Here is a 10,194-nt window from a genome sequence, read left to right as displayed (position 1 = left end):
TAAAGCTTTACAGCACAAGTGCTGAAGGTTTGTAGGACACCTGTTACATAAAGTGTGGGTAGGAAAAACCCATGACTGGACTTGGGCAGCCATCCAATTAATGCTTGAACGCTCACAGGAGTCTGCCAGGATGTTTTCTCCTTGTCAATTTCATGTATATGTATCCATAGGAACTTAGAGAGTGACTTATTTACTCATGCAATTTTCCCATAACACAAACTCCACATAGTATATGTTCACTAAACATATTTTAAAGATACAAAACTATCATTGTACATCTAGTTTAATTTATTTAGCCATCACAGCCACTGAAAACTGAAATAATTGCACACATGTATAGAAATTGTGTTCACAAAAAATAAAATTGACGAAAAAACTATAATTTCATGACTCATAACTTCACCAGGGGCAACACTTCCATTTCGGTTTCTCGGGTGGTACAGTAGCAGAGTTATTATTATAGGCAGCTTCATTATTAGGTGGACCGCCAATAATTACGGAAGGTTGAGGAAAACCAGAAAAGTGAATTCCATCAGAAGGTACCAAGTTTTCCTGTAATCTCCTCTGTTTCATTTCCACTATTTGAATTGCACTTCTAGCAAATATATCCCAAACGCCTATATAAGAGGAAGCTAAAAACGTCAGCTATAATAGTACTTTCCCTACCAATGTCTTTTGCTGCTGATGCCTCCACAAATGCTGCATTAAGTGAGGCTGCTAATTCTTTACCCTTTGCTGTTGGCACTACCACTTCATCCTTAAGATCTATCTTGTTTCCAACTATTGTCAATGCTACAGAACAATTTTAAGCATTAAGTTATACTCATTAGCATATAAACAAAATTGTTTCATAGATAGCATGCTTAGGACAATTTTCCTTCATGACAGTTTGGCAGTATTGGCTTTACAGGTATAACCAAGCCATAAATGTCTTCAGAGAAGTATAGGAATTTAATGGTCCACTATAGTAATAGCTGCAGGTGTAGATGAACTTTAATGTTTCATTGCTTTTTATTTCTATGATCTTTACTCAAATGTAAACTTAAATAGTTTAAAACAGCTGAAAAGGAAATTTAAGTATATCATCAGTTTCACCTTCAACAGTGTAGAGCTGGGTAATATACCAGTACACATCGTAGGAGAAGGTATTGTAACGATACCATACTGGATAAGTTTAAAAAATACCGTTCAGAGTTAGATAACAACTGATTCATAATGTCATCCTGTTATTTCCTGCCTTTACATTTGTATGCACTTGTACCATGATATTTTCTATAACACTGTACTAGCTTTGACAAATTTCATACCGCCCAGCTCTACAACAGTGGCTGTCCAAATAAAGGACATAACAATCTTAAACACCAGTGACCAATCATTGGTCATGTTAATGTAACAGACCATTAGATGACTACATATTAAGCACTGCTACGGCCCATCCAGCCCATCATATGTCTTGAACACAACACTTAGCCAACAAGTTCTGTATCGCTACTACCAGAACACTATTCTTTCACTTACAAACTTCATTAGGAATGTTCTTCTTGAGTTCTGGAAAACACACAAACCATTCACACATTAGCCTCCATGTATCATAACTACCTGTTATCCACTCAGTGACCTGATCAAATGATGACTGTGATGTCACATCATAAACAATGATTGCTGCATTAGCTCTACGATAGTACATTGGCAACATGGAGCGAAACCTACAACAGTTACACATGGCAGGTAGTTATAAGTGGCTGCATCCAAGCTAACCTTTCATGCCCCGCTGTGTCCCACAGTTGAAACTTGACTCTGCTTTGACCAACTTGTCTACAGTAATAACAGAGAAATAAAATTGTCACTTTCACTTACATCACATTTATTGCTACTTTTACTTACTGCTAAGACTATAACATTACAACACCAACAGTTAATAATAGTGATTATTAACTCTTGATATCACATTTATTTATTTATGTGCAAACCTTCAAAATGGAGTATTTATGCACAGATACAGACAATCACACAAAATTTATACAGTAGCTGGGTTGATATAAAAATAATATTCTCATCTTAAAATCTTTTACATGTGTTGCTTCAATAACTGTAGCTGGTAAACTGTTCTACATTTAATTAGAGTTGAAGGAAAAAGGTACTACAAAAAACGATTCTAGTACTTGAATTGCATATCACTCTAATAGAACACACACCAAAAACTTGACAAAACATGAAATACTCTAATTGAACAATCAGCACTTTACAGAGCATTGAAGCTGTATCAACAGACAGACAGACAGACAGACATTTCCCTAGAGACAGGAACACATATTGTCATGCAAGTGTATACTACACAAGACAACAATACGAAAACAAAATACTAGCAGTAAACGGAGTAGCTAACACAGTGAAGGAGAAGAAAGAAGCGGCAATTGTTGGGTTGACATCTGGTGAGAATAAATTTCCGATGTATCGTAGAGTGATGGAGGTCTTCCCCACACCTGCAGAGTGAAGCATACATATATGATGAATTATTCCAGTACTCATCATTCTTACCTAATGCTCCAAGCATTACTACTTTGGCTTCGACATCCACAAGCGAGTATGACTTTGATTGTGATAAGGAGGAGGATGATACCTCGATCTGTGTATGTTCAGTACTTCTGGGAGATTGACGTCTCCTTTCTACAACAAGATCTCAGCATGCTCAAAACTGTATTAGTCTTGCTACATGGAAAATCATATGAATACACAAATTCTGGCGGCTAAGTATTGAGAGTTAGTCACATCACAAGAACAAAGCCAGCAACATAACTTTGAAAGATTACATGACTAAGGAATGTTTTGATTTACGTGTAATACTATACATGCTAACTTGTTTTGTCCAGTATAATGCTGTCAGCCACTTGAACAAAGATAATCCCTTCACGTAACAATTCATCAACTTTAGCTTCTCTTAGTGCAATAGTTGTACTGGGTACAGCCACAGTTGGAATGTACCAAACCAACTTTAGTGAATTGTGGAATACTTCCCCATTGAAATAGACTGCGTATGGATGTAGCTTTCCAAAGTCTAACAACTTGCTTTTGAATTTTTTGTAATCTTCCTTGGATAGAGTATCCCAAGACTCCTCAAATATCATGACCACCCTGCTCATATCTTCTTTGCTGCTGTTTATCTTGCTGTTCACTTTCACGTCTACTCTCCAATTGGTCATGTAGTCGTACGTTTCAAGCATTTGAACTGCTTCCTCAACACCAGTGAAACTGACAAAACACTTCAACATGTCAAAGTCACACCACGACCAGTAATGAAGTAGCAAATCAAAAAAATCATCAATACTTTGTGAAGTCTGAATTCTTTTCTGTTGATCGCCATTGAAGAAGTGGACTGGGGAAGGGTGGACAGTTGCGTTCAGTTGGAGACAGTTTGTTTTCAGTGTTTGCAATGATTCGATATCTACAAACTTCCTTGTGATCAAGGCCTGTAGTTTGGAGACCATAGTAGCAAATTCTTCTCCGGCTGTTTCTGTAGACTGGGAGACTATTATATCTGGATTTTTAACTGAAAGAAACAGATAAAACAAATCATGTGCATGTGCACAACACCACTAGACAATTTCATCCAACTTCACTCTGAATTTGAAGTTACTGTTAGTGCAGTAGGGCTTGTATAGTAGGGCTTGTATAGTAATTTTTAGCATATATATTCACCAAGAACAGTATTCCACAATACTCACTACAATGGTACAGGGCATTTAAAGTTTGTATTGGACTATCATCATGATATGCAATACACACTGATACAATAAACTTCTTACAGTCTACAAGGACTGGCTTTATGAAGAAGTTAAGGCTCATGAACAGAGAATTAGGGTGCTATCAGTTAAAAAATCATGGCAATGGTATATTTGCAGTGAAATGTATAGCCCACCACCAAATTTCCACCAGGCCAAACAGATCTGCTGTTCACAACATGCACTATCTGGTACCAGTTAGCATCAATGCTGAAACAAACACCTCAAGTACATTGGTGGTAGTTCACTAGGTTAAGAGTTGTCAATTGTCCACTGGTAGAAGAGCCACATACATAGATTTCACAGCATTGCTGCCACAGCTCAGAAAAGTTGGTATTTAAGAATAGTTCACACTATGTCGAGGTAGATAAATGTATCAAATTGCTACTGTTTAGCACACTGTGTGTGTTTATCAGTCACTATTGATGTTATGCTAACCAGAGGCTCTGAGATGGCTACTTGTATGATGGTGATACAAACTGAGGCTGATCACTTCTCCTGTGATGAATGGGCATGCAACCAAACTGGTAACCATGACTCCAGCATGTATTATATGCCTACATACCTGGTGCATAATTGAGCCCATGTGTGTATTTGAAACTGGCTATAATATGGATAATACGGTATTTGTTACTGAAGGTCATTCCCAACATTACTACAGTAAATTCATACTGGTAATCTGCAGACATTGAAAGCACAAGCATATTTTGATGGTTCCTGGAAGGATGGATGGTAAATAACAGCAGATTAGTCATATGTTAATCTTCTATTTGGTATTTAGTGTTCTTGATCCTTACTTGTGGTTAGCGGTTATTCACATGTCATCAAAATCTACCATCATTCAAACCCTACCATCATTCAAACCCTACCATCAAACGTTCTAATGCCAAACCTGGTGCGTGTGTTTATACATTAGGCAAACCACGAGTGCCCATACTACAAACTGATATATTCCACTTGAGTGACTTACCTGCAAGTATGGGAAACCACAGGAATGCTTTGTGAGTGTATTTATATGGGACCATGTGAATTTCGATCATGGATAATGTATGTGAGAACGACAAGGTGTTGCTGGGGCTGAAGCGCAAGTGCATTGACACGAGCATGCAGAAAGCTTCGACTGCGGGTATATACCACTAAGTTACTAGTCATGAATAAACAAATATGTGTGCTAATGACCAAATCATTTAAGTGCCACACCCACTTTATATGTGATATCAACCAGGTGTCTTTTGCTAATTAGCAAAGGCCAACATGCTTATTGCTTCAAGATCAATTGTGCCAATCTGCAGAGAGTTCAACTCAACATCCCCTCAAGTTCAATCAATTACAATCAAGAGATGACGTGTACAAGTAATCCTTCTTACCTTGAACAATTATTCAATGTACAACACAGGAGTTGGTAATGGTAGGCACCGATCACGGCGATCAGCTAGTAAGCTGTTGACAATGTTGAGGTGAGTTTAGCAATTGTTCTGCTTTGAAGTATAGGCCATTTAGGTTAGCATGTCTGTGATGTTATCATGGTTATAGTTAGATCAATGCTTTTGTTATTTAGAACAAAGTGAGCGGGATGGTGTTGAATCATTTCTAGTTTGCTGATACTTGTCTGATGATGGGGTCCCAGATAGCTGAACAATATTCTATTAATGGAATACCCATGGCAATAACACATACAAAAATTATTCGTAGAGAAAGTATAGTGGCAAACTTACACTGACTCACCCTCCTACAAATATTATGAACTATTGATGTTACTATCTAATCCAAAACAGCCAAGCTGTAAAAAAAGTGTGCGGCCCTCAAAAAGGCTATGGTGAAAAAAGATGTGAAATCCAAGGTGGCGGCCAAGAAATGGCTGTGATGGTAGGTTAATAGTAAAAATTTTAATAACGACAATTCAGGTGAATTTTTGTGCCACTTGGTCTTGGCACAAAATTCACCTGAATTGTCATTATTAAAATTTTTACCATTAACCTACCATCACAGCCATTTCTTGGCCGCCACCTTGGATTTCACATCTTTTTCACCATAGCCTTTTTGAGGGCCGCACACTTTTTTTACAGCTTGGCTGTTTTGGATTAGATTTTATTTCTTTTTGTATTTGTATACCCCAAAGCCGGCCTATGGCCGGCTTTGGGACTTTTTTAACCTATCTTTTTTTCTTTACCACAGGAAGAAGAAAAGATGAAGTAGATGTACTTTAAATATTTTATCAGTAAATGTACAAATTATATATATAATACATATATTGATTACAGAAATCTCCATGGTGGTTTCTTTGTAACTGAACACTCTACAAGGTGACTTCTTCTAGATGCTCTCTCTACAGGGTGAATTATTTGTAGCTGAATCCTTTACAGGTGATTTGTTTGCAGCTGAACTCTCTACATGGTGGTTTCTTTGTAGCTGAACTCTCTACAAGGTAACTTCTTCTAGCTGATCTCTCTACAGGGTGATTTGTTTGTAGCTGAATCCTGTACAGGTGATTTGTTTGCAGCTGAGCTCTTTACAGAATGGTTTCTTTGTAGCTGAACTCTCTGCAAGGTAACTTTTCTAGCTGATGTCTCTACAAGGTCACTAGTTTGTAGCTGAACTCTCTACATGGTGACTTCTTCTAGCTGATCTTTCTACAGGGTGATTTGTTTGTAGCTGAACTCTCTACAGGTGATTTGTTTGAAGCTGGACTCTCTAAATGATGGTTTCTTTGTAGATGAACTCTCTACAAGGTAACTTCTTCTAGCTGATCTCTCTACAGGGTGATTTGTTTGTAGCTGAACTATCTACAAGATAACTTCTTCTAGCTGATGTCTTTACAGGGTGATTTCTTTGCAGCTGAACTCTCTACATGGTGGTTTCTTTGTAACTGAACTCTCTACAAGGTAACTTCTTCTAGCTGATCTTTCTACAGGGTGGTTTGTTTGTAGCTGAATTCTGTACAGGTGATTTGTTTGCAGCTGAGCTCTTTAAAGAATGGTTTCTTTGTAGCTGAACTCTCTACAAGGTAACTTCTTCTAGCTGATGTGTCTACAAGGTCACTAGTTTGTAGATGAGCTCTCTACATGGTGGTTTCTTTGTAACTGAACTCTCTACAAGGTGACTTCTTCTAGCTGATCTTTCTACAGGGTGATTTGTTTGAAGCTGAACTCTCTACAAGGTAACTTCTTCTAGCTGATCTCTCTACAGGGAGATTTGTTTGTAGCTGAACTCTCTACATGATGGTTTCTTTGTAGCTGAGCTCTCAGCAAGGTAACTTCTTCTAGCTGATCTCTCTACAGGACGATTTGTTTGTAGCTGAACTCTCTACATGGTGGTTTCTTTGTAGCTGAACTCTACAAGGTGATTTCTTCTAGCTGAACTATCTCTTTCCATAGTTGCATGAACTCCCTACAAGGTAACTTCACCTAGCTGATCTCTCTACAGGGTGACTTGTGTGTAGCTGATTTCTATACAGGTTTCTTGTTTCTAGCTAATCTCTTGAATTCTCTTCAGGGTGACTGCTCTATTAGGATGACTGCTCTATTAGAGTATCTCGATCTCGTACTTGCTGCACCAAGTTGGATTTCGTGTTATAACTCCGTGGCTTTAAGTCTGATTCTTCTACACCATTGATGAATCTTTCTAAGATGATTACTCTATCTGTACAACGATTTTCAAAGCATTACCCCAAGCGGTTTATCTGGTAGGCGTGGCAAGCAGTCATTTTTTTATTAGCTAATCTCGATTGCATAATTGTTACACACTGTTGGTTTTTTCGTTGTATCTTCCTGGTTTTTAGCTCAATTTCTTTCAAACCACAAAAGGTTTGAGGTTCAATAGTTAACCTATTCACCCACCGATTTTCAGCTTCTTCCCATACGCGGTTTACCCTGTAGGCGTGACAACATATTGGTGTTATTTTTCGAGAATAATCGCTCATAACTCTTTTCCTTTATGTCGTATTCCAGCCAAAGTTGGTACCGAGATGCACCTTTATACCCCCCTTCTGTGTGCCAAATTTCAAGGCAATCGGATATGGCATTCGCGTTTTATAGCAGTTTTTGTAAGTGTGCTACAAGAGGAAGAAAAATAAGAAAAAAAAAAACGAAGAAACTAAGCCAATTTTTGAAGTCGCATATCTCGGGAATGCATGAAGTGATTTCGCTCAAATTTGGAATGTGGAGTGCTGAAGTTGGAGGGCATGTCCACAGCAAAAATTGTCTTGTTTCATCAAGGAAGCACAGAGCTACGGAGGTGCGAAAATTGCGTTTTCTTTCTTCCTGTCAATATACTCACAGGTGTTACGCACCGGCTTCTTGGGCCGCACGACACACTACCGTGTGTCTTGATAAGAAAATGGTGAGTCGCACACGCTATCCATATTTTGAATGTGACATAAACTGAGAATGGGATGTTCTTTGGGGATATCCTAAATCGAGACTCAAACAGGCAGCCAGCATATGTGATCCAGTCTGGAAAAACCGGTCTTATCACCTATTTAAAAGTATAGAGAAATGCTGGTTTTAAGTATTTGATGTGTTGTAGTTTGTCAATGGTTGAAGCTATGTGTACAAAATTTTCACATGTTTTACACCAATTCCTTACCTTCCAGAGCATCCACTGCGCAAGTAGCCAACAACTAAGTTTCCTGCCATTTTAGATAGTCTTTAAACCATGGTTGACTTTATCATGGGAGCTCCAAAAGGAGAGGGAGGTGGGAGCCCGGAAGGAGAGTAAGAGGCTGTTCAAAAAATTAAAGGAAGGCGTAGGGATGAATTAGGCCAAGTTATGGGCCATTCAGGTCTCAAAACTGGCTAAAATGAAAGGAAATTCACAGCAGAGGTATTTATTCAACACCACGGAGCTGTACAGCATCCCCAGGCTAACAAGAGCTCCATTAAGGTCCCACACCGCACATACTGATCACCACAGGGCTTGGGAAAAGCAGCCAGCAAAACAAGTCTAGCTGATTTTGATTGTGAAATTAGGTAGTCTGTTCATGGTGTTCAGAGTGAAAAATCCAATCTGCTGACATGAGCGATAAGACCGGTTTTCCCAGACTGGGTCACATATATTGTTACAGGGGATTTATTACTTCTTGCAACATTGGAGAGTGAAAAGCATAGAGCGTGGTATGGCTTCTTACATGTTAACTAGCCACAAACATGTATAGTTCACCATTTTGGTGGTTGTTTATTGTTATCATTCCTAGTATGGACTATAGAACAACATTCTTTTGGTCAATTAAAGAAGCCATATGACGCTTTAAGCTTTTTGAATTTTGCCTTCTGTGTTGCAAGAAGTAATAAATCCCTTGTAACTTAATAAAAAATACTTCACTAGAATGTTTTCATCATTAACGTTTGTTATTACTACACAGGAGTAGGTGCTATGGCTATTTCTCAGGTTTCACCTACAGACCACATAATTATTACAATAACTATACATACTAATGGAAATATCAAAAGGCAGTCACTTTTCACTGTTACATAGCTGAAACAATTTTAATCGTCTTGATTTCACCTAAGGCCCCTATTTGGTGATTATTAGTTTCTCATCCACCGCCCGCATCCTTCTTAAGCTACCGCATGGTAAGCCATTATTTTACTCTGTGCATGCGGCTCAGAAGAACACGTGATACCAAACTGTTCCAATTTTTTGTTGATGAACGCTACAATGCGCTATATATCGCCAGGAGAACTATTGTTTCCTTAGCAAATTGCTGCAGTGCCAGTTGCAATCGTGTTCTATCTACTTCATCAAAGCAGGCTTTCAGTTTACTGTCGAAAAACAGTTGGCGATCACGAAAAGTAGAATCAGCTGGTGAAGGAAATGTTTGTAATAAGAAAGAAAGACAATTTGGACAAGGTCTGTACATCAGTGTGTTAATATTATAAAATAATGGTATAATGGTAATACTCTCCCGCCCGCATCATAATAATTAGAAAGGCTGGATGAGAAACTAATAATCACCAAATAGGGGCCTAATAAGAGCATATACCAAAACACAATCTATGATTAAATTAGTGCTACAGTGTAGTAACAAAGTGTAAACAACTACGATTACAATTCCATACACTGTTGCTGAATGAGCACGTACTGTGTCTCTACACATCAACCTTTACATAAGGCTGGCCAGAAATTGAATGACTATTACTGCTTGTGCACTAATGCATTACTCGAGTATGCATAGCAAAGTCTACAAGCCCTGTACAAGTGCTCAACAGTGCGCCCTGGCCACAATTTAAACACTGTGATTCTAAGGTTGGTTATTAGCGTGATGTACGCTAAGCGGCTATGAAACACTAGCCCACACTTAACATACTGAACTACTACAGAATACACACTCACGATTAGTCTCGCCGCACTGCGGGTCTTGTTGCTCCTGCTGCGCCATTACTCTGATCACGTGATGCAACCTTTCGCGGTTTACTTA

The 10,194-nt window shown here is 38.5% G+C and overlaps 1 protein-coding gene across 1 annotated transcript; it reads right to left on the bottom strand.

The window, feature by feature from the left end:
• Nucleotides 1-210: 210 nt before the first annotated feature.
• LOC136262313 (uncharacterized) lies at nt 211-10,191 on the bottom strand. Its single transcript, XM_066056533.1, has 9 exons — nt 10,110-10,191; nt 2,858-3,547; nt 2,539-2,667; nt 2,387-2,483; nt 1,759-1,815; nt 1,600-1,706; nt 1,519-1,548; nt 667-792; nt 211-617 (listed from the first exon to the last, which is right to left on the bottom strand). The coding sequence occupies exons 1-9, from the start codon at nt 10,153-10,155 to the stop codon at nt 400-402; spliced, it is 1,500 nt and encodes a 499-aa protein (XP_065912605.1). The 5' UTR covers nt 10,156-10,191; the 3' UTR covers nt 211-399.
• Nucleotides 10,192-10,194: the final 3 nt, after the last annotated feature.

This window comes from Dysidea avara, chromosome 7, assembly GCF_963678975.1.
Source record: "Dysidea avara chromosome 7, odDysAvar1.4, whole genome shotgun sequence".
Classification (NCBI taxonomy): Eukaryota; Metazoa; Porifera; class Demospongiae; order Dictyoceratida; family Dysideidae; genus Dysidea; species Dysidea avara.
Note: the sequence above shows the minus strand (reverse complement) of the source record. Positions and strands in the feature narration are given on the sequence as shown.